Source organism: Sciurus vulgaris, assembly GCF_902686455.1.
Source record: "Sciurus vulgaris genome assembly, chromosome: 17".
Taxonomy (NCBI): Eukaryota; Metazoa; Chordata; class Mammalia; order Rodentia; family Sciuridae; genus Sciurus; species Sciurus vulgaris.
The window spans coordinates 74,808,108-74,826,061 of NC_136478.1; the positions used below are offsets into that span (position 1 = coordinate 74,808,108).

Consider the following 17,954-nt stretch of genomic DNA (forward strand, 5'->3'; position numbering starts at 1 on the left):
CGGCGGAGGCCACCCAGCCCGGCGGAGGCGAGGTGAGAATAAGCTGCACGCTAAGGAACTGAACCTCACAGAGGGACGGTCCCGGGGAGCAGCAGTGGCCCAGCGCTGACCACGCGGACAGCCGTGCCTGAGGTTTGCGCTCGGGATGAGCTGACCCGACCTGCTGAGAAGATGGCCTCTGCCCCCTCTTGACCACCCAGGGCCCCAGGGCAGAATGCGCGGGCAGAGGGGCGGCAGCAGAGAAGTAGAGGGACCCCGCTGGGGCGGGAGTGCGCGGCTCCTGGAGGTGGCCCTTCCACGTCAGCGGCGGCGCCGGGAGCCGCCCGCTCCGACAAGCCCGGTGCCTTCCGATGCCTGCAAGTGGCGAGGCCGCAGCCTCCCGACCCGGGGCGAGCGCGGGCGGCACCCTCCTCGCCCCCGGCCACCACCTTCCGCGGCGCTGGCTGCCCAGGCCCGAGGCTGGCCCCGGCTCCGCGCGCGCCGCCACCGGGCTACAGGGCGCTCGGGGCCTCGGGCTCCGGTTCCCAACAGCGGACGCTACGCTGAGGGGGCGACCCGGCCGCGGCCCGCGGCGCGGCCTCCAGGACCCGGGACCCGGTTCGGGGGTGCGCTCGCCGCGTCAGGCACGAAGGCGGAGATTCCCCGACCCTAGCGCCTGCCCGCCCGGGCTTCCGAGGCGCGGAGCCTCCGGGACACGCCCGCCGCGCGGGACGCGCCGCCCGGGCTCCCACTCCTGGCCGTCAGCGGCCCGTCGCTCCGGGCGCGCGGCGCGGTGGCTTGTGGGAAATGTAGTTCGCGCGCCCCTCCGCACCTGGCCGCGCCTCCTCTGTCGCCTTGGCAACGCCCGAGCGCCGCGCTTGGGGCGCCGAGTGACGTGGGCGGGGCGGGACTTCCGGCATGGCGGACCGAACTGGCTCTGCCCGGGCGAGCGGGTCCGAGCGCCGCGAGTGACCGCCCGGACCCCGCGGGTCGGCGCGCTGGTGCGCGGGCGCGGGAGGCGGGCCTTTGGTGGGCAGGTAAAGGGAGGCCTCCGCTGGGTGCACTGGTTCCCATGGCCGACGGGGCGCAGGTGAGCGCAGGGACAGGTTTGCGGGCGGACGCAGACGGCGGCGGGCGGCGAGGGCCCCAGTGCGGGCAGGACGGGCCCGTGGCTGCTGTGCAGAGGCCGGTGCGAGGCCAGCGGTGGCAGCGGTGGGTTAGGATGCGGTGCCCAGAGCATCCGCGACCCGGGCCCGCGTCCTCGGAGGGGCCTCGGCAGAGGGGAGGGTTAGGTATGTGTGCGGCGCGGAAGAGGCGGGCGCGTCGGGAGTGATCCGAGGTACCGGGCAGCGCCCGGGTGTGTCCGTCGGCCGCCACTGTCGCCCGCGAGGCTCAGTGAACCCATCATTGTAGGACCTGGTGGTGTTTGAGGACGTGGCTGTGCATTTCTCCTGGGAGGAGTGGGGTCTCCTTGATGTGACCCAGAGAAGCCTGTACCGCGACGTGATGCTGGAGAACTTCGCACTCATCACCTCCCTGGGTAAGTCTGCCCCGCCCCCAGCACGGACCCCTCTGCCCTTTCCCCCTGGAGTTCCGTGCGTACCACGGCCGGACCACCCGGCTGCTTTCTTCCCAGCACCCCTCACCCTGACCCTGATTTAGGTGTTGTGGGTGCAGAGCCTGGGCTGTTTGCCCTTTCTCTACCTCCTCTCCCTGAGCAGCCGTGTTGGCAGCCTGCGAACACCCGTCCTGCAGGGCCTGGTGGAGCAGGGTTTGGGGTGTCAACTGTTTCGCTGTTTGAGCCCCAAATCCCACACAGCTCTGGCTCTCTGGCCCTTTTACTGCTGAGGACAGGGCCCTCCCTGGACCAGGCTGGAGCATGAATTTGAATCAGATCGTTCTGGGGAATATTGCCATCATAAGTCTTCTAGGTCAGTGAATATGGGGTGTCTTCCCATTTATATAGTTTTTTAGTTTTTTTCAACATCTTAAATTTTCAGTGTACAGAACTTGACTTTTGGGGGTTACTGGGGACTGGCCTCGGGAGCATTCAACCCCCGACCCACATCCCCAGCCCATTTTTTTTTTTTTTTTTTTTTTTTTGAGATAGGGTCTCACTGAGTTGCCTAGGGCTTTGCTGAGTTACTGAGGCTGGCCTCAAACTTTCCGCCCTCCTGCCTCAGCCTGCTGAGCTGCTGGGATTATGGGCATGCACCAACAACCCAGAAATCACAGGGTAATTTCATCCTCAGTGAAGGAGGTGGAAATGTTCCCTCCTTTTCTATTTTCTGGAAGAGCTTATGAATTACTGGTACTCTTATTCAATAGTGCTAGTATTCACCTTTGAAACCCTCTAGATCTGACCTTTTATGTGTATTGACAAAATTTATTTTTTAAACCACAAAATCTTGTTGTTACAAGTTTTTGTATTTTCTGTTCTTCAGTCATTTTGGATAGTTTGTGTCTATTTTGGAATCTGTCCATTTCATCTAAGTTATCTAATTTGTTGGCATATAGTTGTTTATTTCTTTTTGAAATTTTTTTAGTTGTAGATGGATGCAATGCCTTTATTTTATTTATGTATTTTTATGTGGTGCTGAGGATCAAACCCAATGCCTCACATGTGCTAGGCAAGCACTCCACCACTAAGCTACAGTCCCAGCCCTAGTATTTCAAGCCATTTTATTTTTGTAAGGTTGTTAATGATGTCCCCCTTTTCATTCCTGTAGGGTCCTGTCCCTCTGCTTTCTTTTGGTGTCCTGACAGTAAACCCAGAGAACCTTGACCATTCTGCGGCCCAGCCAGCTGCGGGTTTTGCTTAGCAGGTTTGAGCACAAGCTTAACTGGTAAAGGTGTGTAAGGTGTTTCCCAAATCACTGAAAGAGACAAGGCCTGGCCCTTGGCCAGATTTCTAAGCCCTCCTACAAGCTGCACACACTCACTCTCTGCTCTCCACCCAGTGTATACTTCTGTAGGTTAAGTTCCCTGATGAATACTTTGGACTGATCACCCTGAGTTAGTGATTCTTTGAATTCCCAACCAACCCAGTCTGGGGACAGTTTGAGATATTCCCTTGCATGAACTCATCTGCCACCTCTTTTGGGGTGAATCTAGCCTTAGGTTTGGCGCATGAAACAATTCTATTTGTAGCAGATTAAGTTCTCTCGGTAGGTCTGCGTACAAGTTTGTCATTTGTTGATCTTTTTATACAACTAAATTTTGGCTTTGTCAGTTTTGTTTCTAATCTCTATTTTGTTTATTTCTGTTCCGATCTTCATTATTTCGCTTCTGTAAGCTTTGGGCTTAGTTGCTTTTTTCTTTTTGTTCTTTGAGCTGTTGAGTCATGTTATTGTTTGAGATCTTTGATTATTTATTTATTATTATTATTGATGCTGATGATGCTGATGGTACCAGGAATTGAACCCAGGGGCACTTCACCATTGAGCCACACCCCTAGCCTCATTTTTTGAATTTTTTTAAATTTTGGGACAGGGTCTTGCTAAGTTGCTGAGGCTGGCCTAGAACTTGCAGTCCTCCTACCTCAGCCTCACGAGTCTCTGCGATTCTAGACATGCACCACTGTGCCCTGTGGTTCTTATGTCTGTAATACCGACATTTCCTTCCTGTTGCCATGACAACTTGGCTTCTGTGGCATGTAGTGGGTAGGAGGATGGATCAGCCATGGCTTAGACTGGCTTCTTCCTGCTACCTCCAGGACTTGCACCTTCAGAATCCCATGTGTTTATACAGCTGTGGTAATATGGATCCCTCGGTGCCCAGAAGGGTGGACACGCCTTCAGTTAGCACGGCAGAGGCTGAAAGGGGTCCTGGTTTTGGTGAGTGCAGCTGGGGATGCCTGGTTTCGTTGGTGGACTCGTGGCCTGCTGGGCACCTGAACCTTATTCCCCCTTCCTTCTCCCTTCTGGAACTGTGCAGCCTGGCCTTCTCCTACCATGACTCTCAGGCTTTAGATAACTTCACCTGCGCAAAGCTGTCCATTAGTGACCTCTCTGCATGTGACTTGAGATATGTATATGCTGTTAAGTAGTTCTTGAACACCTGCTGCTGTTTTTTTATTAATTTTTTTATTTTTATAGACTGCATTTGATTCATTGTACACAAATGGGGTGCAACTTTTCATTTCTATGGTTGTACACGATGCAGATTCACACCATTCGTGTAATCACACATCTACATAGGGCAATACTGTCTGTCTCATTCTACTGTCTTTCCTCCCCCACCCCTCCCACCCCGTTTTCCTCTACGCCATCCGAAGTTCCTTCACTCTTCTCTTCCCCCTGCCACACCCCCTGGTTATTTATCGTCATGCACTTATCAGAGAAAACATTCAGCCTTTGGTTTTTTGGGCTTGGCCTATTTCACTTAGCATGATATTTTCCAACTTCATCCATTTACCAGGAAATGCCATCATTTTATTCTTCTTTATGGCTGAGTAATATTCATTGTGTATATATACCACAATTTTTTTTCCATTCATCAATTGAGGGGCATCTAGGTTGGTTCCACAATCTAGCTATTGTGAATTGAGCTGCTATGAACATTGATGTCGCTGCATCACTGTAGTTTGCTGATTTTATACCTTTGGGTATAAACCAAGGAGTGAGATAGCTGGGTCAAATGGTGGTTCCATTCCAAGTTTTCTGAGGAATCTCCACACTGCTTTCCAGAGTGGCTGCACCAGTCAGTTTGCAACTCCACCAGCAATGTATGAGTGTGCCTTTTTCCCCACATCCACGCCAACACTTATTATTGCTTATATTCTTGATAACAGCCATTCTAATTGGAGTTAGATGAAATCTTAGGGTGGTTTTAATTTGCATTTCTCTAATTACTAGGGATGATGAGCACTTTTTCATATATTTGTTGATCACCTGTATATCTTCTGTGAAGTGTCCGCCCAGTTCCTTAGCCCATTTATTGATTGGGTTCTTTGTATTTTAGGTGTAAAGTTTATTAAGTTCTTTATAAACTTTGGAGATGAGTGCTCTGTCTGAAGTGTGTGTGGAAAAGATTTTCTCCCACTCTGTAGGCTCTCTTTTCACATTATTTATTGTTTCCTGTGCTGAGAAAAACATTTTTAGTTTGAATCTATCCCATTTATTGATTCTTGCTTTTATTTCTTGCGCTATGGGGGTCTTGTTAAGGAAGTCTGGTCCTAAGCCAACGTGATGGAGATTCGGGCCTACTTTTTTTCCTATTTGGTGCAGGGTCTCAGGCCTAATTCCTAGATCCTCAATCCATTTTGAGTTAAGTTTTGTACAGGGTGAGAGATAGGGTTTTAATTTAATTTTACTGCATATGGATTTCCAGTTTCCCCAGCACCATTTGTTGAAGAGGCTATCTTTTCTCCATTGTAAGTTTTTGGCACCTTTGTCTAGTATGAGATTACTGTACTTATGTGGGTATGTCTCTGTGTCTTCCATCCTGTACCATTGGTCTACCTGTCTATTTTGGTGCCAATACCATGTAGTTTTTGTTTCTATTGCTCTATAATGGAGTTTAAGGTCTGGTATTGTGATACTTCCTGCATCACTCTTCCTGCCCAGGATTGCTTTGGCTATTCTGGGTCTTTTGTTCTTCCAGTTGAATTTCATGATTGCCTTTTCTATTACTATGAGAAATGTCATTGGGATTTTAATTGGAATTGCATTAAATCTGTATAGTGCCTTTGGGAGTATGGCCATTTTGATAATATTAATTCTGCCTATCTAAGAACATGGGAGATCTTTCCATCTTCTAAGGTCTTCTTCAATTTCTTTCTTTAATGTTCTATAGTTTTCATTGTAGAGATCTTTCACCTCTTTGGTTAGACCGATTCCCAATTTTTTTGTTTTGTTTTGTTTTGAGACTATTGTGAATGGAGTGTTTTGCTCATTTCCCTTTCAGATGTTTTATCGCTTATGAATAAAAGGCTTTATATTTATGCGTGTTGATTATATATCCTGCTATAAATTCCTGAATTCATTTATGAGGTCTAGAAGTTTTGTGGTGGAGTTTTATGGATCCTCTAAATATAGATTCATGTCATCAGCAAATAGTGACAGTTTGAGTTCCTCTTTTCCTATTCGTATCCCTTTAATTTCTTTGGTCTGTCTAATTGCTCTGGCTAGTATTTCAAGGATGATGCTGAATAGAAGTGGTGAAAGAGGGCATCCCTGTCTTGTTCCTGTTTTTAAAGGGAATGGTTTCAGTTTTTCTCCATTAAGAATGATGTTGGCCATGGGCTTAGCATAAATAGCCTTTACAATGTTGAGGTATGTTCCTACTATCCCTATTTTTTCTAGTGTTTTGAGCATGAAGGGGTGTTGTATTTTGTCAAATGCTTTCTCTGCATCAATTGAAATAATCATATGATTTTTAAGGTTAAGTCTTACATTTATTGATTTCTGGATGTTGAACCAACCTTGCATTCCCAGGATGAAACCCACTTAATCGTGGTGCTCTATCTTCTTAATATGTTTTTGTATGCAATTTGCCAGGTTTTTGTTAAGGATCTTTGCATCTATATTCATCAAGGATATTGGTCTAACATTTTCTTTCCTTGATGTGTCTTTTCCTGGTTTGGGTATGAGGGTGATATTAGCTTCATAGAATGAGTTCGGTAGGGTACCCTCCTTTTCTATTTCCTGGAATACTTTGAGAAGTATTGGAATGAGTTCTTCTTTGAAGGTCTTGTAGAACTCGGCTGAGAATCCGTCTGGTCCTGGGCTTTTCTTGGTTGGTTGGCTTTTGATGGCTTCTATTTCATTGCTTGAAATTGATCTGGTTAAATGGGGTATGTCCTCCTGCCAGCTGCTGTTTTGTGGTCAGTTTTGCTGGGACAGACACCTGCCCCTTCACAATGCTCAGCTGTCACCAGCATCCAAGCTCCTGCTGACAACCTTTGGAGACGGTGTCGTGGTGACCCCAGCTCTCCTCCCTGCACTGCACCATTTTCTGTCCTCACCTCCACCCAGGTCTTCCTGATTCTGCGGTCAGTAGAGCCAGTTCTGCTGGTCCATCCTGCCCTCCTCTAGGCCTTTCCCAGCGACCTCACAGCGTTCTCTGGAGTCCCTCCTGGGCATGTGTGACATGCACTGGTGATGGCGGCACCTCCTCCCTCAGCCCAGCTCCAGCAATTGGCTTTCCTGATTTCAGGTTGTCTGTGTAGAGTGAAGGACGAGGAAGCCCCTCCCAAGCAAGCGAAGAGCTGCAGAGCTCACCGGTCAGAGAAGCCTTCTGTGCGTGGAAAGGTTGTGAAGGATGGTGCAGCCATCACAGGCCTCCCCCAGCAGCAGGCCTCCCCTGGGAGGCTGTGCAGGAGCACTATACACAGGTCAGTCTTCCCACCCAGCTCCAGCTGTGGACAGCAGCAGGGCGTCCGCGCCACTCAGAAACCCTTCAAGTGCAGCAGCTGCGGGAGAAGCTTCCTGAAGGCCTTTGCTCTCCTTGACCACCTGATAACTCACTCTGAAGAGAAGCCTTTCAGGTACCCAACAGGCAGAGCTGCCTTTGAGGAGAAATCAGCTCATACTAATCACCGAAAAGCTCACACTGGAGAAACATCCCACGTGTGTGATGAGTGTGGGAAGGCCTTCCGTTACCCTTCTAAACTGAGGAAGCACCAGAAGGTTCACACAGGCATAAAACCTTTCAAATGCAGCGAATGTGGTAGAACGTTCAGCCGCAAAGACGCACTTGCTCTGCACCAGAGGACTCACACTGGAGAGAGGCCGCACAGATGCAGCAGATGTGGGAAGGCCTTCAGCGTTCTCTCCACCCTCATCCGGCACCAGAAAGTTCACGTTGGAGAAAGGCCCTATGAGTGCAGGGAATGTGGGAAGTTCTTCAAATACAACAGCAGCTTCATTCTTCACCAGCGAGTTCACACTGGAGAAAGGCCTTTTGAGTGCAAGCAGTGTGGGAAGACGTATGTGACCCGGTCTGGCCTGTATCAGCACTGGAAAGTTCACACTGGCGAGCGGCCCTATGAGTGCAGCCTGTGTGGGAAGGCCTTCACCACCAGGTCCTACCGCAACCGGCACCAGCAGTTCCACACAGAAGAGCGCTCCTATGAATGCACACAGTGTGGAAGAGCCTTCAAACACAGTTCTACCCTCCTGCAGCATGAGAAAATCCATGCTGGAAAAAGGCCTTCGGAAGTCAGGGCATGTGGGAAAGCCTTCAGTCACTAGGGCCTTACCCAGCACAAGAAGATTGATTCCAGAAAGGAGATCAAGATGGCCTTTATGCTGCATGTGGTGTGCGCACCTGTAATCCCAGCAACCAGGGAGGATGAAACAGGAGGATCACAAGTTCAAGGCCAGCCTCAGCAACTTAGCAAGACGCTGTCTCAAAATAAAAAATATGAAAGGGCGTGGGATGCGGCTCAGCAGTTATATGCTCCGGGTTCAAACCCTAGTATGGGGAAAAAAAAAATGACCTTTATGAGTGTGCTGACTGAAGGAAGCCATCATCCCAACAGTACCCTGGGAAGATGGCCCATGCATACCAGGTGCGTGGGAAGCTCTCGGACTACGTTGCACGCTCTGACCTCTCCCGGGCTGTTGACATGGTTATCATCGCCAGTTTCCCAAGTCCTCCAGGAAAAGACTTACAGTCTGTCCAGCTCAGCCTGAAGAAGGAAGTGTCTGGTGTGCGGGCCTCAGTGTGTCTAGGACAGCAAAAGGCCTCTTATTCCTAGGCATTGGTCCACATCCTCCAGCTTTGTTCAGAAGAAGCCATTTCCAGAATCAGCTCGGAAGTCAGATCTCTCAAATCTAGAAGAGGCAGGTAAGTTCCAGAGGACACTGACAGGGGTCTGTTGGGTAGATCGAGTGAGCACAGAAGTAGTAAAGTCAGGAGCCGGGCATACAGCTCAGTTGGTAGAGTGCTTGTCTCGAAAGCACGAGGCCCTGGGTTCGATCCCCAGCACCTCAAAAAGAAAATAAAAACAAGGGTAAAGTGATTTGAGTGGGCTCAAGTACACGGCACGCCCACAGGGCTTCAGCAGCCATGTTTCCTGGGAGGAGGGTTCCAGAGCGCCCAGGAATTTCAGTCCTGTGTTCCATAGCCAGGAACGCTGTCAGGGTTTTGATTCTCAGCCTCCTTGGGCAGTTGTCCCAGGACTGAGAAGGAAGGTCCTGTGCTCCCGGGAGATGGCTTCTGAGCTGCGGCTAGTGCTCCGATCTCTCCAGACATGTGGCCTTGTCATGGTGCAGCTTTTGCTGCCTGGTGGCAGGGTTTCCCTCCAGGGCTCAGGAAGAGCCGAGGTAGGATCAACATATGGATCCAGGTCTTCTAGATCCTGGGCTTTTTTTTTTTCCTGTCATGACTCTCTGGGATGGTTCATTGAGGAAACGGGCTCAGTCCTTCTGGCAGCTGCCTTCCTCATGGTGGCCAGGATGTTGCTCAGTTCCCCTTGCTTCCTCTTGGCACGGATGTGCCTGACCCTCGTCTGGATGGACTTTAGAGCCCGTTTGTCCTTGGAGACCTTGAGCAGCTCCATGGCATGACGCTCATAGGGGCAAAGCCACACACCTCCCTGATCATGTCCCACACGAACTTGATGTGCTTGGTGAGCCGCCCGCAGTGGCGGCTGTTCTCGGCTTGCCATGTTCTTGTCATCTTGTGGCCCTTGTTGAGGTCCACGGCCATGGGGTAGCACAAAGCCATGGCTGCAGCTTGGCAATCTCTGGGACCTTTTGATTTAAAAAAATTTGGAAACTGTTTCCCCAAAAGGTAAATAAAATGTTAGTTCAGCCAAACTTGTGTGTTTGTAGCTCTGCTTGGTTGGAAGGGGAGAGAGGAAGCATCCAGGACCATGTGCTACACATACCATGCTACCACACCACACTGCCCACCTGGTCTCTGGCTTCCTGCCTTACCATGTGATTTCCTCTGCCATCCATCATGAGGCCCTTACCAGGGGCCAGATGGGGCCACCTGATCTTGGACTTTCACCCTCAGAATGGAGCTAAATCAACCTCTTCCTTAAAAAGTACTGAGCACAGTATTTAGGAGGCTGAGGCAGGAGGAGCACAGGTTTGAGGCCAGCCAGGGCACCTTAGTGGGACCATATCTCCAAAAGGGCTGAGGATGCAGCTTAGAGGCAGAGTGCTTGCCTAGCATGCATGAGGCCCTAGGTTCCATTCATAGTCCTGCCCATTAAAAAATTAAAAAGTACCTAGATGTAGATCTTCTGTTACAGCAACTGAAGAGACCAAAACAGCATGACAGTCCCCCAGCCCCCGGGGTAGCTGCAGTTACCGGCATGCAGGGCTTAGCGTGAGATGCACATGCCCTGGAAGTCTTGCCTGTCGTCCTCCCTGCAGTGGTCACCACATGAGTCATCCTCTCCTGCCAAAGGTGGTCCACAGCAGAGCCTCTTGGAGTCCAGCGTGGTCTCCTCCACACCACAGATGAAGCTCATGTTCTCCCAGCATGAAGGCTGACCATGTCCATCCCGCCTTACTAATCTGAATTGCCCTTCTCCATCCCAGGAAGCTCCCCACAGCACAGCACCTGCACAGGACATCGGCCTACCCCGTGTGGGCCCTCCCAGCCTGAACTTACGGTACAGTGAGCTCATCTCATGGTGTCCTCTCACCACAGCTTGCAGGGCCAGTACGACCCAGTTCCTGACCTCAAGCCCTGCCTTGCTCCCTGTCTCGTTGCTCCCGAGTGCTCAGGTCACTTCCTGATTCCCTCCTCAGAGAGGCCTCCCAGCCGTCAGTGTGAAGTGATGTTCACTGCTCTCCGTCACCTCCCTTTAAGGCTCTTCAGAGCCGTAGCTTCTGTGATTTCCCTGTTCTTTGGTGTGCATGCTAAATCTGTTTTGCACATCAGATTGGAATGAATATTCTACTCCAGTCAGCAGGCAAGGGACTGGCACACAGTTGGGCCTTAGGGACATCTGTCAATGTATGGTTATTCTGCCAGATCTGAGCAGGCCCAGCCCAGTGCTCCACCATTAGCTGGACCCTGCAGAGGGAGAGAGAAGGGCACCATATGGAAAGGAAGCAGTAGATGCCTGTCTCTGAGCGCAGGCCTGAGTCGTCTTACATCTTATCTCACACTGTGCATTATAGCTACGTGCTGGAGCCTGAGCTGGCCCCACAGAGAAGCAGCACATGGGAAATATAGTTTCAGTGGGTTTATCAGGACAGAGTCCCATCCTGAGTTGAGGTATACCCATACAGCCAACTTACAGATTTTAGTGAACTGAGTTCATATTGAAACGTTTCTGGAAATAGTTTCCCACATTTGTAAAATCAAAATTCACATAAAAATACAAATATTTCCCTGGTGTGGTGGGGCACAGCTGTAATCCCAGTGGCTTGCGAGACTGAGACAGGAGGATCACAAGTTCAAAGCCAGCCTCCCAATGCAGTGGCGCTAAGCATCTCAGAGAGACCGTCTCTAAATAAAGTACAAAACGGGGCTGGGGATGTGGCTCAATGGTCGAGTGCCCTTGAGTTCAATCCACATAATTGGCTCTTTCAAAAGCAGGAGATCAGGGAAACCCATACTAACTACACCCTTAAAAAGGAACAGACCGTAGGGGCTGGGGAGTTGGCTCAGCTGGTAGAGTGTCTGCCTCGCAAGCACAAGGCCCCAAGTTCATCCCCAGTACCGCAAAAAAAAAAAAAAAAAAAAAAAAAAAAGGAACAGACCAGGAGGCGGCGGGCTCTCGGGAGGACCTGCCCGCAGGTCGAGAACCCCGGGCCTCCAAAGCCTCCCCAGCGCATCCCCCAGTGTCCCCAGCATGATGGTGTCTCCAGCACTGGACCTCAGTGTCATCAGCCAGGGAAATAAGAAGCCACAAACTAGAAAAGAGACGAGGAGGTTGAAAAGAGGAGTAGCAGGGAGAGCAAAGAAAACCAGGCACAAAATGAGCCGGTCCTGTTGAAAGTGCCCGTTGAGGATGAGGCCAGCCCAGCGGTCAACGAAAGAGGCTGGAGGGGAGACAGAGAAGTGATCAGCAAGGAGTGTGAGCGTGAGGGGTGAGGGGATACCCAAGGCTCCTTCGGAGGCCCGGTGAGGCAGCCTCGCGGAACTTTGCTCATCCTGTGATCGCCGAGAACTCGGTGAACAGAGGCATCAGCCATTCGGACAGAAGTGAACCCAGGGTGATGGCCTCCTAGAGGACGGTAGGTGGGCGGTGCACCCTGTCAAGAAGCATTGCTTACAGAATTGAACACTATTCGGTGTAAAAACTGGACCTGACTTGTGTCTTCCCAGAACGCGGAGGCGCAAGGCCTCTGCCCTCTCCCCGAGGCAGTGTACAGCACAGTCAGGCTCTCGCCACAAACCTTGACCTCATGTTAGAGGCCCTGAAGGACCGCACACAAGGAGGAGCTGTGGATGAGAAAATGAGGAGAAAGACAGAACCAGAAAATGGCCACTCCGCCCTGGTCCAGAAGCGTGCCCCAGACAGACTTCTCTCAGCTGACCGATGGTCGGGAGTTGGTGCCGGACCAAGCCTTTGGCTCACATGGAGTCTGCCCCAATTCTCCAAGAGTTGAAGTCCACAGAACCCAAAGAAAAACACCAAAACAAATCACCTTCGGACAGTGTCTGAAGGTCTGTCTACCAACTTGCCTGAGGTGGACTCAGGACCTGGGGTAGAGGTGAAAAAGGGGCATCGCCCAGTGAAATTAAAGGAATCCACACCTGCGGAGGCCGCAGATCCACTGTCTTCCAGGAGAACCAGAAGAGCTGGATTTCTTTCCTGACGAGGAGATGGCACGAGCAGAAGGATGGAAAAGCACGATTACTGATTGGTCTGGTAATGATTCGGCTTATGAAATTGATGACCAAGATTTTGATTGTTGACTCAGGCGCCCCCACACATGAGGAAACACCGCGGAGGAGATCCAGCAGGCAGCCACCCGACTCAGGTGAACGTGACGTCAGAAGGTGACCAATGGCAGCTTGTATCATTCGAGCAGGATCTGTGGGCAGAGGAAGGTGAAGACGCACCTGCCGTCGCACAGGTGAGATAATAAGGCCCTTTCTCACAGCAAGCAATCAAAAACTGAGGTCACTCTGCCAGGTCTGTTTTTCTAACTGGAATCAAGCCCAGGGCAGCCCCCTGCGAGGCAAGCTCCTGACCGTGAGCTACATCCCACCCCGTTCAGGACAGGTTTAGCTTGCTTGCTCCTCCCTCATCACGCCTGCCATGTGACCTTGCAGTCACGGAGGGGCTGTGTGCCCTTCCTCGGTCTTCCTCTGCCTTGCCTAGAGTAGTGCACTGGGCGGGGGAGATGGTGTGGACAAGCCGTGCAGGCGGAGCTGGACGCCCGCCTCTCCTCATCCAGTCCTGCTCATGCTGCTGGGGGCACTACTTGAAACCTCGTTCCAGTTTTATCTTCTTGCTGAAACTTTTACCGCAGGCTCTGGCCTCCATGTAGTTATTAAGGTGAATCATGAGAGTAAGCCAGAGAAGTTCGCTAGTTACTGCCGTTTCTTCCAGTGGTACAGGTGGGAATAAAAGAGGGTCATCTTTTGCCCTTAGCACTATCCCAAAAGCCCCACAGCTGTTTGTTGTGGGGGTAGGAGGAGAAGGGGAGCAGCAGGTCCTCTAGGAAAGCAATCATGGGAGGAAGAGTCATGGTTATCAGAGGAGATGGGGCAGTGGTGCCCTGGACTGGACTGCTGTCCCTGGGCTTCATGTCACGGGGTTCCCATTTCAGGCCTCTTCTCCAGCCACAGCCCTTTTGAAGAACCTGTCTCAGGCTGAGCCTGAACAGTCTCTGCCTGTGCTTTTGCTGTGGGAATGGAAGTGTTCTTTATGAAGTTTAGGGTTGAAAATCTTCCCTAGTATACACATTACTATTTTATTTGTGATACTTAGGTTCTAGGGGTAATGTCTATCACAAATCCCTTTTGGAAGAGAGATGTAATAAATCCTGCTAAATAACAGGTTAAAAAAAAAAAGTAACATATTTCAGTGGCTCTGGAGGCCACTGAAGGATCACAAGTGCAGGAGGATCACAAGTTCAAAGCCAGCCTCAGCAACAGTGAGGCACTGAGCAACTCAGTGAGATTCTGTCTCTAAATAAAATGCAAAATAGGGCTGGGGATGTGGCTTAGTGGTCAAGTGCCCCTGAGTTCAATCCCTAGTACTGCCCCCTGCCCCAAAAAAGGTAACAGATCTGCTGGGTAAGAACCACAGTATGATGCTGGAAGTCATGGCTGTGACCTCCCCATTCGCACGAGCTGCTCTGCAGACCAGAAGCTCTACCTGCTACCTCAGGTGGCTGTCTGTGCAGCGGCACTGTGAGGTGAGCCCCTTAGGAACCACACACAGCGATGTAGACTTCAGGTCTGGGCGACACACAGGTCTGCAGGTCCTGAGTTCTACACACCCTATCCCCCTGGTCCTTGCTGGAACAGATCTCGAGGAGCCTTCAGAATGGATGGTCACGTTCCCTAGTTCATCAGTCTTCACACCAGGGTCTCTGTGGCCATCAGAGCCACCAGTGGCCCCAGGAGGTCTGAGTCAGTGATACCTGCCTGCTGGGTTCTAGATTCCATGAGTCATGAGGCCTGGGCAGGGCCTGGAGACAGCTAGTAAAGTGAGACGTCTCCTGGCAGGGCCCAGCTCTCGCTGTGGAGGTCCTTGAAGAAACTACCCCATTCTTCAGGACCAGCTATGGGCCCACCAGGAACCTCCACTATCCAGACCATAGGAGTCAGTTCACTGAGTCCCAGTCTTTCCCTGGACTGAGCTCTTCCAACCACTCTGTTGTCTGAGGGACTTAAAGTTGGTGTCCCCCACAAACCCCTTCCCCTCTCATATTAGAATGGGCAGTTTCAACCAGCAAACCACCTGTGATAAACATTGCTACACAGCAAGAGGCAGGCAGGTCCAGATTTGGGTGAGTCGGATGGAATAATTACCTGCAAGTGTATGAAAGGAAATCTTTTCTGCAAGGCATGGACTCAGGTCTTGACTGCACCTGGGTGATGCCCACATTGAAAGCCATGAGTGGGAGTCTGAGGGTCGTCCAAAGAGTCCAGACTCAACACGACTCCATCTCCATGGGAGAGGTGGACCAGCCTGCCTTTCCTGGCACTGTGGGGAGACTGGCACATGCCACGAGGCCTGGTTTCCTAATGGTCCTTGCCGTCTGGCATTTCTGCCCGGTGGAATTCACCCACCTTCTTGACTATGAGCTGAACAAAGAGACTTACTTCTGACAAAATACAGCAGAAGCAAGGGTGGAGCATCTGTGATGAGCTCACCAATGACTCCCTTTGTCCTGTTGGGACTGCCCATGGCTGCTTGAGCTTGCAGGCTTTGGGGAAGGAAGCTGTGATGGCCTACATGACAAGGAACCGGAAGCAGACAGGTCCCAAATTCAGAAGCCCTCGAAGAGACAAACACTGCACACACCACATGAACGCTTGGGAGCAGACACTACCCAGGGACCCCTGGATGTCAGCTTACCCAGAGGCTCTGGGACAGAGAACTACCTCGAGGGTGCCCAGAGTTCGGAGCCATGGGGACTATGAGATGGTACATGTGTCCACCCACTAAGTCCGTGAACAGAAGAATGGGGGTTCATGTGTCCACCCACTAAGTCAGGGAACAGATGAATGGGGGTTTATGTGTCCACCCACTAAGTCAGGGAACAGATGAATGGGGGTTTATGTGTCCACCCACTAAGTCAGGGAACAGATGAATGGGGGTTCATGTGTCCACCCACTAAGGCAGTGACAGATGAATGGGGGTTCATGTGTCCACCCACTAAGTCAGTGAACAAATTAATGGGGGTTTATGTGTCCACCCACTAAGTCAGGGAACAGATGAATGGGGGTTTATGTGTCCACCCACTGAGGCAGTGACAGATGAATGGGGGTTTATGTGTCCACCCAAAGGTAGTGAACAGATGAATGAGGATTCATGTGTCCACCCACAAAGTAAGTGAACAGATGAATAGGGGTTCATACGTCCACCGACTAAGTCAGTGAAGAGATTAATGGGGGTTCATGGGTACACCCATTAAGTCAGTGAACAGATGAATGGGGGTTCATGTGTCCACCCACGAAGGCAGGGAACAGATGAATGGGGGTTCATTTGGCCACACATTAAGTCAGTGAACACATGAATCGGGGTCCAGGTGTCTACCCAATAAGGCAGTAAACAGATTATTGGGGTTCATGTGTCCACCCACTAAGGCAGTAAACAGAAGTATGTGGGTTCATGTGTCCACCCACTAAGGCAGTGAACAGATGAATGCGGGTTCATGTGTCCACACATTAATTCAGAGAACAGATGAATGGGGTTTCATGTGTCCACCCACTAAGGCAGTGAACAGATGAATGGGGGTTCATGTGTCCACCCACTAAGGCAGTGAACAGATGAATGGGGTTTCAATGTGTCCACCCACTAAGTCAGTGAACTGATGAATGGGGGTCCAGGTGTCCACCCAATAAGTCAGTGAACAAAAGAATAGGGGTACATGTGTCAACCCATTAATTCAGTGAACAGAAGAATGGGGTTCCTGTATCCACGCACTAAGTCAGAGAACAGATGAATTGGAGTTCATGTGTCCACCCACTAACTCAGTGAACAGATGAACGGGGTTCATGTGTCCACCCATTGAGTCAGCTAATAGATGAATAGGGGTTCATTTGTCCACACACTAAGTCACGGAACAAATGACTGGGAGTTCCTGTGTCCACCCATTATGTCAGTGAACAGAATAATGGGGGTTCAAATGTCCACACGCTACGTCAGTGAACAGATAAATGGGGGTCCATGTGTCCACACACGAAGGCAGTGAACAGATGAATGGGGGTTCATGTGTCCACCCACTAAGGCAGTGAAAAGATGAATGGGGGTTCATGTGTCCACCCACTAAGGCAGTGAACAGAAGAATGCGGGCCCATGTGTCCACCTACTAAGGCAGTCAATGATCAATGGGGGTCCATGTGTCCACCCTCTAAGGCAGTAAACAGATGGTTGGGGGTTCGTGTGTCCACCCACTAAGGCAGTGAACAGATGGATGGTGGTTCATGTGTTCACCCATTAGGTTAGTGAACAGAATAATGGGGGTTCATATGTCCAAACACTAAGGCAGCGAACAGATGAATAGGGGTGCATGTCCCCACCATCTAAGGCAGCGAACAGATGAATGGGGGTTCATGAGTACACCCACTATGTTAGTGAACACAAGAATGGGGGTTCCTGTATCCACCACTAAAGCGGTGAACAGAAGAATAGGGGTTCATGTGTCTACCCATTAAATCAGTGAACAGATGAATGGGGGTTCATGTGTCCACCCACAAAGGCAGTGACAGATAAATGGGGATTCATGTGTCCACCGAATCAGGCAGTGAACAGACGAATGGGGGTTCATGTGTCCACCCAATAAGTCAGTGAACAGAAGAATGGAAGTTCATGTGTCCACCCAGGTCAGTTAACAGATGAATGGGGGATCATGTGTCCACCCAGTAAGTCACTGAACAGATGAATAGGGGTTCATGTGTCCACCCAGTAAGTCACTGAACAGATGAATAGGGGTTCATGTGTCCACACACTATGTCAGTAAACAAATGACTAGGGGTTCATGTGTCCCCCCACTATGGCAGTGAACAGATGAATGGGGGTTCATGTGTCCACACATTAATTCAGAGAACATATGAATGGTGGAGGATCATGTGTCCACCCACTAAGGCAGTGAACAGATGAATGGGGGTTCACGTGTCCACCCATTAAGTCAGTGAACAGTCGATGGAGGTTCATGTGTCCACCCACTATGGCAGGGACAGATGAATGGGGGTTCATCTGTCCACCGACTAAAGCAGCGAACAGATGAATGGGGGTTCATGAGTCTACCCACTATCTTAGTGAACAGAAGAATGGGGGTTCCTGTGTGCACCACTAAAGCAGTGAACAGAAGAATAGGGGTTCATGTGTCCACCCATTAATTCAGTGAACAGATGAACAGGGTTCATGTGTC

The 17,954-nt window shown here is 50.8% G+C and overlaps 1 protein-coding gene and 1 pseudogene across 2 annotated transcripts; one reads left to right on the forward strand and one right to left on the reverse strand.

The window, feature by feature from the left end:
- The first annotated feature begins 915 nt into the window (after window positions 1–915).
- On the forward strand, window positions 916–9,101 carry ZNF584 (zinc finger protein 584). The gene is made up of 3 exons (XM_079117553.1): window positions 916–1,069; window positions 1,393–1,519; window positions 7,138–9,101. The coding sequence occupies exons 1-3, from the start codon at window positions 1,052–1,054 to the stop codon at window positions 8,172–8,174; spliced, it is 1,182 nt and encodes a 393-aa protein (XP_078973679.1). The 5' UTR covers window positions 916–1,051; the 3' UTR covers window positions 8,175–9,101.
- A 206-nt stretch (window positions 9,102–9,307) lies between these two features.
- LOC306648603 (large ribosomal subunit protein eL36-like) lies at window positions 9,308–9,781 on the reverse strand (annotated as a pseudogene). The gene has a single exon. The product of its transcript is annotated as a large ribosomal subunit protein eL36-like (transcript).
- Window positions 9,782–17,954: the final 8,173 nt, after the last annotated feature.